Source organism: Oenanthe melanoleuca, chromosome 15 (genome assembly GCF_029582105.1).
Source record: "Oenanthe melanoleuca isolate GR-GAL-2019-014 chromosome 15, OMel1.0, whole genome shotgun sequence".
Lineage (NCBI taxonomy): Eukaryota > Metazoa > Chordata > Aves > Passeriformes > Muscicapidae > Oenanthe > Oenanthe melanoleuca.
Window position 1 is genome coordinate 3910934 of NC_079349.1, and position 19141 is coordinate 3930074.

At 46.0% G+C, this 19141-nt stretch overlaps 1 protein-coding gene across 1 annotated transcript; it reads right to left on the reverse strand.

Moving 5' to 3' along the window:
* On the reverse strand, positions 1-19022 carry SVOP (SV2 related protein). Its single transcript, XM_056504580.1, has 16 exons — positions 18181-19022; positions 16043-16203; positions 14784-14869; positions 13740-13838; positions 12352-12423; positions 11899-12023; positions 10047-10110; positions 9375-9500; positions 8320-8448; positions 7903-7976; positions 7541-7617; positions 6250-6357; positions 4840-4951; positions 4515-4596; positions 4198-4287; positions 1-3743 (listed from the first exon to the last, which is right to left on the reverse strand). The coding sequence occupies exons 1-16, from the start codon at positions 18213-18215 to the stop codon at positions 3555-3557; spliced, it is 1629 nt and encodes a 542-aa protein (XP_056360555.1). The 5' UTR covers positions 18216-19022; the 3' UTR covers positions 1-3554.
* Positions 19023-19141: the final 119 nt, after the last annotated feature.

Consider the following 19141-nt stretch of genomic DNA (forward strand, 5'->3'; position numbering starts at 1 on the left):
CCTGAAAAAACTATTTATTTGTTTAACATAAAATATCTAATGTGGACTTCAACTCTCCAATGCCATGTCGGGAAACAGGAACCAGAGGAGTATTTTACAACAAGCTTGAGATACACCAAGTTTTTCAACATTAAAATGTAAATCCAGCTTAGAAACTGTACATTCAGACATGGAAACATTCACTGCTCTTTTGGTAAGTATTTGGGAATAACAAATCATTCCATCCAAGCACACTTGGGGAATGACATTCCCACGCCAGCTTGGCACGTTGATATCTTGGACACTTGATATCTGAATAAATAAAACTGAATCCCACAATTCTGTTTGAATTCCAAAGGATCTCACTTTGCAGTTTGAAACAAAGCAGTTGCACTAATTCCTTTGCCAGTGAAAAATACTCAGTGTGGAAAAGGATTCTTTGGAAGTTTATTTTGTACTTAAACTGTGCTGCCCTACTACAAAATCTATTGGTGGTGATTTATAACTGGTGTGGGTCAACCCCAGTGTTCTCAGTGAACAAGCTAAAATGGCCTTCTCTAATTAATTACATGCAAATTCCTGCAAATCCTGAATTCCAGCTCCATTTTTCCAGTGCCCAGCAGGCTCCTGCTGAATTCAGCCAGGTGGGATCAGCTGTGGTGGGCTCCTACCTCTCCCTTTCATCCAGCTGATCCAAAGCTCATGGATATCCATGGGAGATTTTCCCAGATTTCAGTGAGCTTTGGATCAAGCTTTAACAAAATCAAAGACCCAGCAACACCAATATTTGTATTTCTATCAATAAATAGATTTTTTAGTGCAGAATTCATACAAAGTGAAAAGCAAAAATGCCTTCCATTTTTTGGTTAACACTGTAAAATATCACAGGTTAAAACTCCTCTATTCAACAGCATGGAAAATGTTGCATTCCCTATAAATCTTTACCTGGGAAGTAGCTTATCTGTAGGATCCAGCTGTGCATGAACAGATAAACTTCACCTAAAACTCTCTAAAGGCTGTTGAGTGCAATTCTTTAAAACTGCTGAATATTCACCTAAAAAAATGAAGTGAGATGTGAACATTAACCCTGGGAAAGCAGAATTTTAACTCAAGGCATTGAGTAACAAACTGGGCCATGGTGGGATGGCTCCTTCAGGCCAGACCTGTCCTGCACTTTGGATTCTCTGTCACCTCTACCCAGGCTCAATTCCAGAGTTTTGGGATGCAAACACAGCTCATGGCAAGCCCAAGGGAGGAAGCATGGAAGCACCTGGGGGACTGGAATGGCCTTGAGGGCCTCCAGCAGCAGGAGGATGAGGATGGAATGTCAGAGCTGTCACTGAGGGGTGAACAGCCCAACTGTGCAAAGGCAAACCCAGCTCCAGCAGATCCCAGCTCCAGTAAATCCCAGCCCAGCAGGTTTTCCAGCTCACTGGAAATTACACTTGTGGGGTAATATCTGATTAAACCCATCCAGGACCTGCTCCCTCACTGTTGTGTCCCATATCCAGCACATCAGAGGCCAGCCCAAGTGAAAGCAGAGAGGTTTCCCACCCCTGGAAGTGTTCAAAGTCAAGTTTGGATGAGGCTTGGAACAACCTGGTCTAGTGGAAAATGTCCCTGCCCATGGCAGGGGGTTGGACTGGATGAGCTTTAAGGTCCCTCCTAACCCAAATCACTTTGGAATTCTGGTATTCCATGGAACAAGTCCCCCTGGCTCTGCCCCAGGCACACAGGGAGAATGAGCCAACTCCAGCCTGGCAGAAGGAGCTGAACAAATGAGGTGTGGTTGCTGTCAGAGAGCCCTGTGTGTTTACTGGGATCAGCTGGAGCCTGATCTTGGTGGAGCATGAGGACACAAGGAGAAAGGACAGAGGGTTCTGTGCCACCACCCACAGCTGAGCCCTGGGATCCCAGGGATCCCTTGGGAGCTGAATTCATTTCCATCTCGCTGGGAAAAGCCAAGTTTGCCTGTTTCCACCAACCATTTCTGGAACCCTTCACTGAGTCACCATCCTCCAGTGGGACTGGATGGACACTCAGTGCCTGGGCAAACTCTGTTCTCAACAGAACACCCCCCTCACACAATTTCAACAACCTCTTGGGCCTTTTCCATCAGCCTGAGTTTCCTGGCTTTCTTCAGGGAATTATCCACTCCTGTTTTCCCCTCAGCCTGGCACGTGGTGGAGCACTGCAGTGACCTCAGAGCTGTGACCCTCAGTGACAGCCATGCCCACTTGTACTGCACCAAACATGGACTTGGAGACCTGTTCCTGACCTCAGGAATGGGACCTGCTTCCCAGGATATTTAAAATGTTCAACTGTAACAATGTGTTGCACATTTACCTGTGATCAGGTGAGACACCTGCTCATAAATCCCCATGGCTCCCACAGCCTCACCAAGTCCATCTCAGCCACATTTGGTTGTGTGACCAAAGTCTGGAATCCTGAAAATCCACTGAGACCTGGATGAGGCACATCTCAGATCCCTGCACATTCCCACAGACTCTGCCACCTGACTTGTGCCCAGGGACAAACCAGACAAGCTTGTCCTCATCTGAGCTCTGCTACATTCCCTGACAAGAGCAGGATCATCCCTTGAGGAGGGAAGTTCTTCATCCAAGATCACTGCAGATGGGCTCTTCCCATGGTTTTGTTCATTTCTTCCAGCTACATTCCTTTGTCAGCAGTCAATGTACAAACAGCAGGAAAGGTCCTGCCCAGCTCCTGACTCCAGTTGGGGCCATCCCACAGTGAGGATGTGCCCAGGTGATGGAGCAGGGACACACCTGGATCCACACAGAGAACCCAAAGTGAGAACCTCCCCACTCCAAGCAACAGACAGACAGCTCAAGGACCCTGGCAATGCCAGAGAAGTCCAATTCTGCTCCAAAACATGAGGATTTACACGCTGGACTTGATGAGCTTGGAGGTTTTTTCCAACCTTAATGACTCTGTGGTTTACATCTCTGCTACAAGGTCCCAGCTCTGCAGCAACACCACCCTCCCTGGTCCAACTACCCACCTGGGATGGGAGAAACAGGCAGGAATCAGTTTCCAAGCAATCCACTCTCCAGGAACAGAACCCAACTGGAAAGCCTGGGTTGGTTTGCCAGAACCACATTTTGGGGGTGGTTTTAATGGCTAAAAGTGCAAGGCAGGCATTCAATCCATAGTGCAGGGGATGGAATCCACCCTGTGCCAGGCCAGGGCCACACTAAACATGAACCTCTTGGTTTCAGGCATCAAGAGCTCAGTTTATATGACAGCTTATGCTGGGCTGCAGTCACTTGGCATTTGCTTGGCACAGGACATTTTAAGCTGAAGAGCTGACCATGCAAGCACGACAGACTGAAGAGAAACCCCTCCTGCTAAACTTCAAGGCCTCTCCATCCAGAAAGTTTTTATGAGTGTGAGCAAAGAGCAGCAGAAACACAATTTGCTGAGGTTCAACCCCAAACTCCTGCAGTTTGACACGTGACGTTGGCAGTGATGGTGGTCAGCTTTCCATGCTTCAGGTTTTGTGAGACATCCTGCTCCTATCCTTCATTCTTCCAGCAGGTTTCCATGTCCCATCATTCCTGTGATTCCCCTGGGGAATGAGATCCTCTGCCCACCATCTCCTGGCCCCATTCCTTGTGGCTGGACTCCTGGAGGCCACGGCCCTTGGTCTCAATGGGCAGGAAGCAGGAGGCCAGGGCAGCCAGCAGGCAGCAGCCACTGTAAACCAGCAGAGTCAGATAGACTGAGGATTCCAACATCACCTGCAGGAAAAAAAAAGGCAGGGAATGCAAAACAGCACCTCAGCATGGAAATACACACACTGATGGAGCAATAGAAATTTTAATCGTGGTATTGGGAATAAAGTTTAACTTGAAGCTTCTGGAAAGGAGGTAGATTTTATAAATTATTTTATAGATTGTGCCAGGACAAGGGACAGTGGTTCAAAACTCTCAGAGGGCAGGATTAGACTGGGTTTTAGGAAGGAATTCTTCCCTGTGAGGGTGGGAGGTCCTGGCACAGGCTGCCCAGAGAAGCTGTGCTGCCCTATCCCTGGAAATGTCCAAGGATGGAGCTTGGAGCAACCTGGGATAGTGGAAGAAAAGCAGGTTCTACATCAACTTCATAGAATCATGGAATTGCTAAAGCTGGAAAAGACCTCCAAGACCATCAATCCAAGCTTCCTGTGCCTCCAATCTCAGAGGAGAAGAGATTTACCTGTGCAATGAATGGGGTTATGAGGGCTCCCACTCTGGCCATTCCACTGCATGATCCCAGGCCCAAAGCACGTGTGGCTGTGGGATAAACCTGTGGGAAAAACATCATCCCATCAATCCCAGGGGAAGTTTTCCTCCTTCCACTCCTAAATCAATGGGAATTAATAAGTGGTGTCACAGCATATTCTGTCAGACAATGACAATGGGATTTACAGCTCCACTCTGGGGTCAGGTCCACTGGGAACAGGTCACCAAAATGACTTTCCCACCCTGTTCTCACTCCCCTTTAATATTCCCACACCACAACAACCCCCTTACCTCAGGAGTGTAAACATAGGCAGCCTGAAATCCTCCTGAAATAAAAGCTCTTGCAATGAAGAGCAGCACAGTAAGAACATTTCTGTGAGAGGAAAGAGGAGAGCAGAGTTTGGGAATGTTAAATACAACCTGCTGGGTTCACTTGGAATTAATTCACTTTTCCTTCCCTCCCAAACTCTGGTGACAAAACCCAACCCCAGCCTTAAATCTTTCTCCATCTGAGCACGACCATCCTACAGCTTTTCAAACTACCAATCCCAGTTATCCCACCACAACCAAGAGAGTACATGGAAAAATCTATTTCTCTTTTGCTCCTTGGACTCACCTTCCAACACAGAGAAAGAGCAGGAGGCTGCAGAAGGAGAAGACAAGGAAGGACAGGGCCATGGTTTTCTTGCGGCCGATGCGGTCGATGATCCACAGGGTCACCAACACACCTGTGGGAAGAGACCAGGACACCCCTGGGAATGCAGCAAAGAGGGGCTGCAGCAGATCTAACACAGCCTGGCTGGTTTACATGGGGAATTCTGGCCTCTCTTTCCAATCCTTTGCTGTCCCCAGGCAGGGCAGGGATGGATTGCTACTGGTGTTGTGTGAAAACAGGAATTTTTTTGTGTGTGTGTTGAAGCTGCTGAGTCCTGCTACAGGCTCCCAGATCCACAAATCCACACTCCCATCCAGGGATTACTGATGTGAATGCCTAAAACACCTGCTCATGGCTCACTGGAAGAATTCCTGTTCAACTTCTGGCCATTGTTCCCTGCTGGATTTAAGAGCTCTTTAGAATGTGGTATTTTCTTTCTGTTCTGTTATTTAGATGTTTCACCAAATTATTTCTCCCCTGATTTTTGATAGGAAATAGATCAAGCTCAGTAAATCTCACTATTAAGTCTTCCCTCCAATGCAATTTTCCCAGATCCTTTTGAAAGCTGATGCACAGCAGGAGTGGGGATTGTTCCAGCATCAGTGTCACATTCAGAGGTACCCTGTCAGTATTTCTCACTCCCACCTCAGTGTCTGTGAGGATCAAACCAGACTTTTCAGCCACAGCACCACTCCAAGGTACCCACTCTTTTTTTCTGGGAATCCTTCCCAAAATGACTGGCAGCACACTGCTTTTAGGAATGACTGTGCATATTTCTCAGTCATACTTGCAAATTATCATTCATTAAATGGCTTCTCCTTGAGCTTTTAGCCCTGAAATGATGATCCAGAAGAGTGAAAATATCCTGATTCCTGGCTCTGGTGTTGTTTCAATCAGATTAACACTGGGAGATCCCCTCCATCTGGTGGATCAACTCTTTCACATTATTTTGCTTGTCCTGTGCCAGACTGTCCATTGAAATTTGCTGAAATTGCCTGAAAATCACAGGATCAGGACTGATGGGCACAGAGATTTAGGGAGCAAGTTCTCCACAGAATCACTGTACCCACCATCCTTTGAAAATACTTCTGGGAAGTCACTTATGGATAGAAATTCCAGTGTTTCTGCCCCTTTGAGTTGGTTTTCTACTTCCTGAAGTGTTGCTGGGTTGGAACAGACAGAGGGGCCATTCCAGAGCAATGACTGATTTTTTCTGGAGTGATCCCAAGGCAGGGAGAATCCACAGCTCCAGCAAGGAGCTCTGAGTGCTGTGGGAAGCACAGACATCCCAGCTCCAGTGCTGCTGCCAGAGCCCATTCCCACACCCTGAGCCATTCCAAGGAAAAACTGGTGCTTCTCACTGCCCCTTACCAGGGAATTCTGACAGGGTTGTCCAGAGCAGGTCAGTGTAATCTTCCTCTGTCAGGTACTCACAGGCCAGGCTGCACTTGGCTTTTACTTCCTGCCTTCTGCTGGATACTGCAGGGAAAAAAGCACAGATATTTAATATATTTTAAGCAAACTCTTCCCTGCTTACCTTCCTGCTGGATCTCTCACTTCTACTGCTGAAATTTAGGAATGGATAGACTGGAAGGACTGGTATGGATTCACTACACCCATCATTCCTTAAAAAACTTCTGGAAAGTTGTTTAGGGACAGAAATTCAAGTGATTCTGCCCTTGGATTTAATTATTCCTCTTCTGAATGCCTGATGTGCTGCTGGGATGGAATTCAGAGTCAGAGGGGCATTGAAGAGCAATGCTTGGTGATTTTGCCTGGAAACACTGAACATTTATCATGTTTTCTGTGACAGGATGTCTCAGCTCAGTAAAAATTCCACCTCCTTATCAGCTGTACAGCCTGAATTATTTTCCAGTCCAGGGCTCAGGACAGAATTAACTCCAATGATTCAGTTTCTCCCAACACAAATTGGGATCCCAACACTTCCTACACTCTGAGAATACTGAATAACCCCATGTCCTTATAAAAACAAGGGTTTTTAAGGGCTGCATCCCCCCTGAGGGGGCAAACCTGAGTCAGAACTCTCAGAGCTCATCACTGCTGCTCAACCCTGGAATCTGGGGCTGCTCCAACACTCCCCATCCACATTTTCTAATTTCCCAACTTCCAGGCAGTTTTCCCTAATTACAAGTGTTCTGAATGCAATCATTCCTCCCCTGGGGAATCAAACTGTTCAAGCCTCTTTTTAACTCAGTCAAAGCACCTTTTTTTCTCCCCAAAAATTCTACAACACAAAGAACATTGATTTCCCACCATTATCTTTTTTCTCAGCAGGTTTTCTCATCTTGAGAACCCAGGAGCTCCACAGCAGCAGTTTCTCTCTCTCAGAAATAATCAGACCTGTCAAATCTGAAAACTTGTATTTATCTAATCACTTTTTTTTTTTTTTTTTTTTTTTTTTTTTTAATCAAGAAGAAAAGATAACATGTCTGCCTTGAAGGTTGTCTTGCTGTTTGACATTTTGGGCTCAAAACCACTGCAGGACCTCTCTGCACTGGGCAGAGATGAGGAAATATTTAAAATAATCTTAAATCTCAGCCACATTCCTTTTCCAAACCACCAGTAGAAAGTGATCTAATAAAAGATATTCCAGCAGCTTTAACAGGACACATTTAAAAAGAAAAGATGGAGCAATACTTACTGCTGCAAACATCTCCTGCTTGGAAGAACTCTGTAGTTAATAAAACTAACCCATAATATGAGAAAGCATTGGAAAACCTGCAAGGAAGCAAATGAGAGAGGAAGTTTCAGCTGGTCCAACTTAAAAGAAACACCACAAATCAAAAGTCCTACCCCAAAGCTATTTCAGCATTCAGAAAATTAAAGGGCAATTTGATTGGGAATGCTTGGGTGGTTGAATAAATTACAAATCAATACAGGTTGGGCTTTTTGTTTGTTTGGTTGGTTTTTGTCTGAGGAGGAAGTTGCTGTATTTGAGTCAAATCCCTTCAATAAAACCCATTTAGAGCTGTGCTGGCACTGAACCTTTATGTTTTCTCTTACCAAATAAACCAGAGCAACAACGTGGTCCAGCGGAAATGGGGGGTGAAAAGATCCCTCATTTTGCCTCTGTCCTCCTGTTGGGAACAAGCAGAAGTTGGATGATGAGGGACAGCTAAAGAGTCAAATTTCATTTTGTCTCATGAATTCAGATCCATGAATTCTGACCTGAGCTATTCAACAACCTCAAGGTTTGGTTTTCTTTATAACAATGAGGTTAAATAACATTAATACCAATTTTAAAGCTGCTTTTCACTTCCAAATGAGAAATTAACTCTTCCTCAGTGGGAAAGAGGCAGAAATGATCAAACTTCATTTTTTCTGCCTAGCTGAGATATTAAAATTGAACAGAACATTGATGATTTGGTTACAGCCCCCCTCAGTTTCATTGTTCTGGAGGTGCCTGGGACCTGCACATACCTGCCTGGAAACCACCAGTTTTCCCAAGGGCATTGGAGCTCCATTTTCTGTGGCAATCCTCTTCAAAGTGGCCAGAGCTTTCTCCTGGTTCCCAGATAACACATCATACCTGGCACTTTCTGGCAGCCACTAAGGGAGCAGAGCAGGTCACACACACAGCAATAAACTCTGGGATTTTCCTCGGGGGAATCTCCAGCAGATTCTCACATGACAAAGGATTACAGAATTAAGCTTGAAGAATTCCAAGAAAGAATTCCAAGAGTCATCTCATCAGGCTTTAAAAACTGCAATCCCCCACTTTCCCCATCACCTCAGAACACTTTCCCTTCCATTCCTTTGGGTTTATTTTTGAGAATTGTTGTGAATTTTTGCAGGTTCCTTCCAAAGCATCCAGGGCAGATAACAAGATGCTCCTGGTATTCCAAAATTTATGTGTTTAAGCTCCTTTTAATTTAGAACAAGCTTGTGAGCACCTGGATAACTGGAGGTATTCCTGAAAAACTAAGGAATAAAAAGGGCTGCTAAAGCACCTGACAATGACATTTACCTATGAGGAGACTGAGTGCTTGGCAAAGATATCACCTAATAAATAATAAAATATGAAATATATCACTGAAGCTCAGGTTTAACTTATTTTGGAATCTGACATGCACTCTGCAGATCCTATCCCTGACTTGGGAGGATTTTTAAGTGGAAATTTTGTTTTAAAAGTGACAAAATTAAAAGAGAATTTAGAGAAATAGCAACAGCTTTTGATAAAATGCTGGTTCCACTGAGCTTAGTTGAAACAAAGTCATTAAATTGGAGAGGGTTCCAGGCCTGATTTCACCAAATTCCAGCCCTCCAGCAATTACAGTCACATCAACACAACTCTCCCTGGAATGCTTTTCCCAGCACCCTGTTGAAACTGCATTTTTTGGTCATTATTTCAGTTATTTCACAGAAGACACCACCAGAGAGCTCAAAACTGTCCTGATTTCCTTCAGCTGGGTCACAGAATAGGGTAGAGGAGTGGGAAGTGCAGGAATTCAGGTGAATCCTTGAGGAATACCTACAAAACACAGGCCAGCAAAGAGCAGGAGTGGGAGGGCAGAGAGGATGAGGAGCCAGCGCCAGCCCAGCGTGGGCATCACCACCACTGCCAGGAGCACCTCAAACACAGTCCCAAGGGCCCAGAACACCTGCAAGAGGCAAAACCAACAGAAAAATGAGGAATGGAGTGCTCCCAAGGCCTCTCCTTTGGAACATTCCAGGCTGTGCTCACCAGGGATGGCTGGAGAGAGAAATTCCTGGGTGTAAATTCTGCCTTAAAATGTTCCAGGGATAAAATTCTGCCCTGAGTGACTTTGATATGTTTGGAAGAAGATGTGGAGCTGAATTTAGCACTGAATTTGTGGAGTTTTCAGCTCTCCAAATCTAGCACTGAGACGCATTTCACCACAAAATTATGGACACCCAATGCCTCTCTTGTGCTCACTCTCCAGCCCTATATTTTCCAAAATAATTTGGAAAAAGGCAAATTCAACACAAAGAATGGAGTGTGACAGGAAAACTTTCTGCTGCTTTTGGAGCTGGGTTGGTAGCAGAGCTCAGGAGTGACTCAGCTCCACAGCAAGGGGCACAGGCCAGGTCTGGCTGCAGGTCTGAGGGGATTTCCAGGCAGCAGGATGGAAGGGATGTGACCACCAGAGGATTTGTTCCTCAAGGATCAGAATGCATCCACTCACCTCTATTAATAAAATGCATTTAGCTCTGGCTTTCATTGGAAGGAACTCAGCATATAAAGTTACCCTGAAAGAGGGAACAGAGAGAGAAATGTCAGCACAGAGAGGGAAATCAGACAGCAGAGGTTCAAACATCCCTTTTGGCTTTAAATAAAACTGCCAAACCCAGAGCAGCAACTCAGAGCTCCCCCTATCCCCAGAGCCAGCCAGGCTGTCACACTGGGTCACACTCCTCTTCCACCCCAGAACAAACCCTTTAAGAGAGGACACAATTTGCTTTTTTTGTGTGTTTTAGTAACCCCACAGTTGTCAGTTAAATGCAGATCTTGATGCTCATGTTTCCATAGCCCTGCTCTGAGCCAGAGCACCACTGAAAATGAAATTTTATCTGGTATTTTCAGTGTGCTCCATCAGAATTCAATGCAAACTCTTGCTGGATAAAGAATTTCTTCAGGGCTTTACAATTGGCTCAGAGAATTCTCCATCTCCTGTGCCAGGGTTCAATTCTCCAGGAGGGGAATACTTTCATGTCACTGGTATAAAATAATTTGCATTCTTTTATTGTGGGATTCAAAGAGCAACCACTGAGGCTTTGTTTCATGCCTGTGCCAAGGAGTGATGGCAAAGCTTTTCCAGGAGGAATTCCTGAGGAGGAATTGAGGCAGCAGCCAGTCCAGGCTCTGTCATCTTCAAACTGGTAAAGTTTGGCTTTGCTCTGTTTGCATTCCATGGAATCATTCTGCTCCTCCCTCCAAACTCCTCAGGATTCCTTTGAGGTCTGGGACAAAATTCCTGATAACTTAAAGCATGGATTGATCTCTGAGGAGCTGCCCAGTTAATGGAAAGTGTAAAGTTTCACACAATATTTCATTCAAGCAGAGATACAGAGAATTCAGATCTCATCTTCAAGTGTAGCTCAGGTCCCTCTGCAGTGCAGAGAAAACAGGAGCTGGTGAATGACCCCAACAAAAGAAGGACATGGAATTGTTGGAGCCAATCCAGAGGAGGAAATGACACTCATTCCATGGAGATCCAGGCATTCACCTCCAAAATCACACAGCTTAAGGATATTAGAAAGGAGCTACTTTTCCTGCTTCATCCATGTTTACCCCTCTGTCAAATAAATCCCTGTTATAGTTAGAACAGGAAACAGACTCAGGGAGGATGGGATTCACTTGGAGATCTGTAACTGGCTCTGGTTTTTCTCTCTTGAAGTCACAGAACCTCACTGAGCCAATTCCAGTGGCCCTGGCTGGGCTGCACCTGCAGCTCTGGATTTTTTATCTGGGAATGGCCATGGAAAAGTCCCTGCCTTGCCTTGGGAAGGAATCTTGAGCCATCAATCCAAGCCAGGCTCTGCCTGCTCCAAAAAAGCACCTCCAGAAGGCAAAAATGCCATTTATTGGTAAGGATAGAAGACTCCAGAGAGAGAGAATGGCTGTGCCCTTCCCTTTACATTTATAATTAAAAACCTAGAGCTGGGTTATTTATTGCAGGTGGAAAATTTATGGATCCCTCTCTTCAGTGAAAGGAACCACATAATGACAAAGAAGTATCCTGACACTTCCTTTTATTTCTGAGCCATCCCAGCATCTCCAGTGCTCCAGGTCTGAGCTGGGTGGGTTTGAAATTCCAGCTCAGGCTGAGATAGGGAAGTTCAGGCTCTGACTGAACAACAACAATCTGGGGTTTTACAGAGTCAGGGCTCTAAATGCTGCTCTTTAGGGCATGACCTGCCTTGCCACAAGACCAAGTTTTGGGGTGGCTGAACAGAAACAAGACTTCAATCTGACATGAGAATTTTATAAGAAAGAAAGAGAACGGAGGGAGTTTGGATTTGTGACTATTTACTTACGACTGAGGCACTCCTCCAATGCCAAAGCCCACCAGGCCCCTCAGCACCAGGATCCAGCTGTAAATGGGAGCAAACCCACTCAGGATCCCATAGTAGAGTGTCCACAACACGCTGATCTTTAGGCCCTGTGTTCAGCAAGAGTTAAAAATCACTGTAAGACAAATTAAAGAGTAAACCTGAGCTTCAAATGCCTTATATTTCATAGGAGCTCAATTCTGGGTGTGATTAATGCTGCTTTGTACATGTGGACATTTGGGAACACAGAATCCTGGGATGGTTTGGGTTGGAAGGAACCTTAAAGCTCATCCCATTCCACCATCTCAGGGTGCTCCAGCCTGGCCTTGGACACTTCCAGGAATGAGGCAGCTCCTCTGGGCACCCCCTGCCAGTTGCACTGAAATGTCCACACTGCAGAAATATTGGGATTTATCCCAGCAGGAGCTGCAGACTTACTGTTTTCCTCCCATACTGGTCTGAAATGTTTCCCCAGAGCGTGGAGCTGGACATCATTCCCACAAACACCACCTGTGGAACAGCAGGAAAGAAATCTTTTCCTTAATAAGTGAAAATTCCAGTGTGACAGACACAGAACACAAACTCCCAGTGAATCCAGAACATTTCAGCCCAAAACAGAGTGAGATGTGCAGGAGGTCAGAGAATGGTTTGGGTTGGAAAGAACCTTAAAGATCATCCCACACTTTAAAGATCATCCAGTTCTCTCTGGGCTGGAGCAGGGAAGCAACAAGGTCCCTCCTCAAGTCAGTTTTGCATTAAAAAATCCATTAGTGACAACCCAGACAATCCCAGTCTGGCCTGGACTGGGAACACTGGTATTGTCCCATTGTGAGTCCAGCCCTGGAAAGACACAGAGCTCTCCAGTTCCAAGGCAAATATTCCTGAATAAAAGCTGAGAGGAGCTGTTGGCTGAGATCTGCAGGACAGAGCTCTCTTCCAGCCTCCTAACCCCATCCTCAGCAGCTCCCAGGTTTGAATGGAGATAAAATTACACCTTAAAAGTTTAGAAAAGTCTGAAGTGTGAAAGAAAATACCCTGAAGCCTTTTCAGAGCTGACACTCTTGTGCTGAGCTGCAAGGAGGACCCTCTGCATTCAGGGATGGGACATTCATAGGATTCAAGGACATAAATTCAATCTGCTGAGCATTGTAATCATTTTATACAACCAAACAAAGGGCATTGAAAACTAAAGAAGAGAGAAATTCAGGGAATAAAGTTCCTGCATTCAGCACTGGCCTATGCTGAGAGAAGGGTTCCCAAATTTGTTCTCTTATCCCTGAAGGCATTGCAGGATTCCACCATCCTTGAAGGTGGTGTTGTAAGATCTCTGCTTCCACAGATGACTGGATAACCCCAGAATTATTTAGGCTGGAAAAGATCTCTGATATCATTGAGTCCAACCTCAAAAATCAACTGTTTGTTCTCTCTCAGGGCTCTCAGTCTGTCAGAGAGCTTAGATGTGGGGAGAGAGAAAGAATAGCAAGCAAGATAATCAAAATTTACCAATTAAAAAAAAAAAAAATTAATCAAATGGTTTGAATTTTGGGATGAATCTGAGTGAATTCATAGCTTTTCCTGGAAAATACATGGAACTCCAAGTCTGAAACCTGCAAAATGCCCTCAGTTCTCACTGAATTTCAGTACTTCAATCTTTAAAAAAACTCCTATAAATATTTTTTAAAAAAAAACTCCTATCAACTTCCAAGCTTAAAGCAATCTACAAAGGCCATGAGGAGATTTAATTTGGGGGATACAAAGCAAAATGCCAGGATAAGAATGATGGTCAAAGCTCAGGGAAGACAGGAGCTGTCAGGTATTTTTCCTACCGAGGTGAGCAATGCAACCTGCCAGCTGGGTAAGCGCCACTCACAGTGCAGCTGAGGAGCAAGGATACTTAAAATCATCATTTCCATGGCATCTGCCATCTGCAGGGGGAAAATAAAGCAAAAATCAACAATTGTCTGAAAATCAGGTGGATTAGGAGGTAATTATAGGCCTTGGTGACATTTCTGTGCTGTTCACCTTGTGGTTGAAGATAATATTTAACATTTAATATTTAAATTCGTTTCTGATTATCAGCACATTGAGTAACTCTAGCAGAGAGGATCCAAAGAGCTAAATCCAAAGATTATGAGGAGGTTTGGCTGGTCAGTGGCACAGGTTCAGTCACTTCCATAGTGTAAATTCCAGCTTTCAGCCCTTCACACATGGATTCAGTCAGGAACTGTTGAATACCTTGTAACTTGAATTCCCTTAAACACTCCTGGGTTTGCATAGATCATCTAGAAACCAAATTCCACACCTGGTTTAGGATCTCAACCATGGCAGATTCCAGCTTTTTACACAGATAAAAGCAGTAAATACAGCTCCAGGTATCAGGATCCTAAAATACACCACAGGAGGTGGGACTCAGCTTCAGAAAGAGCAGAAAAATGGAAACCAAGACTTTTTTATTGATATCAAGGTTAAAAGTGGAAGTGCTGGGTTGCTGTTCCTCTGAAACTGAGATTCCAGCAATCCTGACTGATACAGACAAGTGAGATGGCAGCTGATGGGAGGAATGTGGCAAAATCACTGCAGGAAACCTCAGGTTCTGCAGGAGCAGCCTGGAACTTCTTTCATTTGAGACCAAATTCAAGTGGAGAATCAAAATGTTTTTCCAAACCCTGATCTATGAGAACTCCAGAGACAAAGAAATCCATCACTACCCCTCCCAACAAGGCTGGGTGCTGCTGTTATTTTAGAATTTCCAGTGAAATTCCTGCTCTGTTGTACATTTATCTGCTTGGAGTCTCTCTGCCCCCATTATTTGGAATCCCTGAGATTCTCTAAGTGAGGATGATGAAGTGATCCTGATCCCAGTTACTTGCCCATGCCAATCCAGTAATGACAGAGAGCTTCCACTGGAACTTCCCAAATCCAATGGCTTCCACCGCATCTTCCACCATGAAAGTATCTGGAAAAAAACAATTCCATGGATTCCTTCCTTAAAATATCCAGCCCTTGAGAGAGAATTTTCTGGTTTAATTACTAATTAATTTGCTAATTTGCTGAGATCTCAAATATATAACAGAGTTGCTCAGTTGTTATACAATTCCCACGCAGGAAAATCTCTGTGTTCTTGCAAAGTCAAAATAATTCTAATTATTCTTAGAATATTTTAATCCTGTGGAGGTTAATCAGTGTGGCACCCACGAATCCAGCCCATGTTCAGCCTCTTCCTCCTGGGAGTGACTCCTCCAGCCATTAAAGTGCAGCTTTCTGTGGGGAAAAACAGCTCTGCCCCAGCCCACAGCAGTGCTGGGAGCTGCAGGGAATATTTCACTGCAACCTCTCATTATTGAAATCAAGATTTTCTCCAAAACACACAAATCTTAAACCCTGCTTCTGTTAAAAATGCTGCTGGTTGTTTCCCACCCACTGCCACGACCTCTTTTGTTTGTTCCAGCTGAAGGTGCTGAGATGTCTCAAATTTCTTTGCTCAAATGGAAAATGAAATGACCAAGAAAAGCACATTTTGATATTTGAGTTGTTTAAATCAATTAAAGTCTCACAGTTCTAACACTTGCATCAGTTTGAAAAGGACATTCCTCAGAAAAGCTTTGGCTCAGAGCTGTGAGATCACAACACAGACCAGGAGGAAATCAAACAAAACCCAAGGGATAAAGCACAGCAGAGAAGTTCAGAAACAAAATTAATACCAAATTTTCACACTGTGCTAAGAAAAACAGAATATTTCTCATCCCTCCTAAAGCAGTGAAGGAAGCAGAGGCTGAGATGGACCTTCCTGTTGTCCTCTAGGAAAAAAAGAGCCAGGAACTCTGCAGATTCATCTCAGCCTTGAAGGTGTAGCTGCTCCTGGAGCTCTGAGCAGCTCCAGAGGGAACTCAGGCAAATTCCAGTGTGGAACAGGGGTGGCAGCTGGATCCATAACTCCCTAGCAGAGAACACAAAAAGGAACACAGAGAGCTTCCCACAGGGAATGGGCTGATCAAACCACGATTTTCAGCTCAAACAGAATTTCCCTGAGTTATTATTTTTATCTGGGGATCCCTAACCTCTCCAAACCCCTGGACTGGAATGAAGAGATCCCTCCTTCCTCCACCAGGAGAACGAGAGCCCTGCTCACCATCCGTGGGGTTGGCGAATTCCTTGGGCACGGCAGCTCCATCCCCGAGCTCCACGGGCTCCAGCTCTGCCCTCACCCCCTCGATCTGCACCTCGTGCTCTCCCGAAATCCCATCCTCCTCCGACCTCGAGCTCTCCCCCGTGCGGCGGAACTTCACCACCCTGCAAGCACAGAAAGTGAGATGGATCCTCCCAGAGAGATTTTCCAGCCGGGTTCTGAAGCCCCGTTTTCCCTTGGAACGCCGGGATTTGTGTTTGGATCCACATCCTTGTGCTATGCACAAATTTATAAAACCACAGAGGCCATAAAAATATGATGGAATGATGCATATTTAATGAGATCCATGTTTTGTGTGCCTGGCTTTAATTGGAATTAGGCATTGCTGTGTCATTGAATTTCGGGCAGGAAGAGCCCAAATTCCATTTTCTGAGTTGTTTTCGTGATTAGAAATGGAAGTCCTGAAATGCACCAGAACCTGAAACATTATTTAGTGAAATACAATTACTGAGCTCATTCAGGGAATGGATGGATTTTTTTTTCCATCAGGACGCTGATTCTGTGACTCCACTTTCATTTAAAATAGAATTATTTAATATCATGTCATTGATATACCTGATATAATGAAATATCTGTATTTTAAGACCAGAATTTGCTAAACTGACACAGCTTTGATGTTTTGGTCAGAGGGATTTGCTCCCTTCCCACAGAGAAGGTTCTTTTCTCATCTAAGAAGTTTTCTGTGGCCAAAGATTTGGGAACAGATCCCTCAGACTTCCTTCACTTTTCCTGCATCACAGCAGAACTTTCCCCCCTTGGAAAGTGAAAATCCCTCAGATTGAAGTGAAATAGTTTTGGAAATAAATTAAATTATCACAGGGAGGGACCATAAAGATCATTGAAGCTTTGGAGGTGATGGATCCTACAAAATCTGAGAATCACAAATCCAGGCAGGGATTGCCACATTCCTCAGCACAGAAAATCAAAATATAGGTGTAAAATTTAGGGATATGTGAAACAAACTGATACAAACAAAGGAAAAAACTCCACAGGGATAATTTCTGCTCCATACTTGCCAAATTTTTCACATCTGGGACATCTCAGGGAGCTGCTGCATTTATTTGCAAAATCTCACAGCACCAAAACACCTGCACTGGAAGGTACTTTGGAAGGTATTCCCAGGTTTTGTTCTTAAAAATGGGGGAAAAAAGCTTGATAAAATAACCTCTGAATCTTTTCCCTGAAAAGCTGAAGGCATCCTAACTAAGGATTGGAAAAGAGCTGGAGCTCGTTTCCCAACTTATCAGGAATGTTATGGGACAGGGTGCTCTGTCATTGACACGAGCTCATGAATATTTAACACCAACTTGAAACGTTCCTTCCCCGCCTTGCAGAGCCCATGATTTATAAATAGGAATATGTTGCAAAACACCTGAGAATTGAGCATTAGGAAAAAACGGGGTTGGTTTTAAACCTCTAAATTTAAAGGTTTTTAATTTTCATTCGGAATTGAGGGGAAAGGAAGGAATTCCTTGGGTTAAAGGCACTAAAGATTTTATCAGGTTTGGGGTTGGGTTTTGTTTTTTAGGTGTTTTGTTGTTTTTTTTTTTTTTTTTTTTTTTTTTTTCACAGATCCAGCAACCACATCCCAAAGACAAAAATCAGCATTTTCCTTGTGCAGCAGCGTTTGGCTTTCCAGAAACGCTGGCAATGCTGATGATCCCCCCATCCCAAAAACCCACCTTGGCAGGGCAGGTTCTGCTCTGCGATTCCCCCCTGGCGAGGAAGAGGATGGCGAGGAAGAACCTCCCCAGCACAACGTTATTTACAGATAAACCCCTCTGCAAAGGCGATCCCCAAATCTCCTGGCGCTCCCACGATTTTATCCCAACCCCTGCTGATTTTTTTACCACCACCAAATCCACACCGAGAAAAAAAACCGAAAAAAACAAAACAACCAAACAAAACACCAAAGGAGATGAGTGAATTTATGTAACAAACAGCTCGTGCATCCCTCGGGATGCTGCACAGGGGAAAATGGCCTTGATTCCCGCGGTCTGAGCCGCTTCCCGGCAGAATTCCCCGGCCCCCGGCGGGATTCCCGCGGTCGGAGGGGCAAGAGCCCCCTCGGCGCTACTCACGGCAGCTGCTTCAGCTGGAACAAATCCTCCTCCATGGCCGGGCGGCGGCTGCGCTCATCGCTCCCGCATGGCGGGCTCGGGATGCGGGATGGATGGAGCGCTGGAGAGGCTGGAGAGGCTGGACAGCTCCCGCTGGGCTCGGCTCAGCTGGGCTGGGCTCGGCTGGGCTCAGCCTGGCACGGCTCGGCTGTTTTGGCACGGCTCGGCTCAGCTCAGCTCAGCATGGCTCGGTTTGGCTCAGCTCAGCACGGCTCGGTTTGGCTCAGCTCAGCACAGCTTGGCTCGGATCAGTTCAGCCGGACTGGCCATGGCTGGGCCTGGCTCAGTTCAGCTCAGTGGGGTTGGCTCGGCTGGGCTCGCTCGGACTCGGCTCAGCACAACTCGGCTCGGAGGGTTAGGCTGAGCTCGGCTCGGCTGGGCTCGGCTCAGGAGTGATTCCCGCATTGCCCCGAGCGGCCTCACCCCGCGGAACGGCCGCGCCGGGAAAACCCCCGAGCCCAGCGCTGCCAGCACCGCCCGTGTCCCCAGCGTCACATCCACCGGGACGGGGCAGCGCTGCCGGGCTGGGCACCCTTCAATATCCCAATTATTCCACCACTGCACTGGAAGGTTGCGCTGTTTCCCCACAGCTCAGCCACGGCCGCGGGCCGTGACACTCTGAGGGTCGAGCAGCGCGGGGATCGGGGCTGTCACACCGGGAGCGGCCTGTGACCCGCGGGGCTTCCCATCACAGCGGGTGTCACACCGGCACGGGCCCGTTGCCTCCCTACAAGGTGCTCACACATTCACGGGCCCGTTACCCCGCCACAGGCCCCTCACACCGGCACGGGCCCGCCCCCGGTGCCGCCCCCGGTACCGCCCCCGCCCCGCCCGCCGCCACAGCGCTCCCCACCATAACCGGCCCCCCCCGCACCACTTCCGCCGCAGCCGCCCAACCTGTCCGCGCGCTCCTGCCGTCCCC

Bases quoted from the DNA above. Each gene is read 5' to 3' on its own strand.
- SVOP (XM_056504580.1), bottom strand. From the start codon at position 18,215: ATGGAGGAGGATTTGTTCCAGCTGAAGCAGCTGCC. The intron at 13,839-14,783 runs GCAAGTAACTGG...TTCCCCCTGCAG, and splicing joins TCATTACTGGATTGGCATGG to ATGGCAGATGCCATGGAAAT. The intron at 3,744-4,197 runs GTAAATCTCTTC...TTTTTCCTGCAG, and splicing joins TAACCCCATTCATTGCACAG to GTGATGTTGGAATCCTCAGT.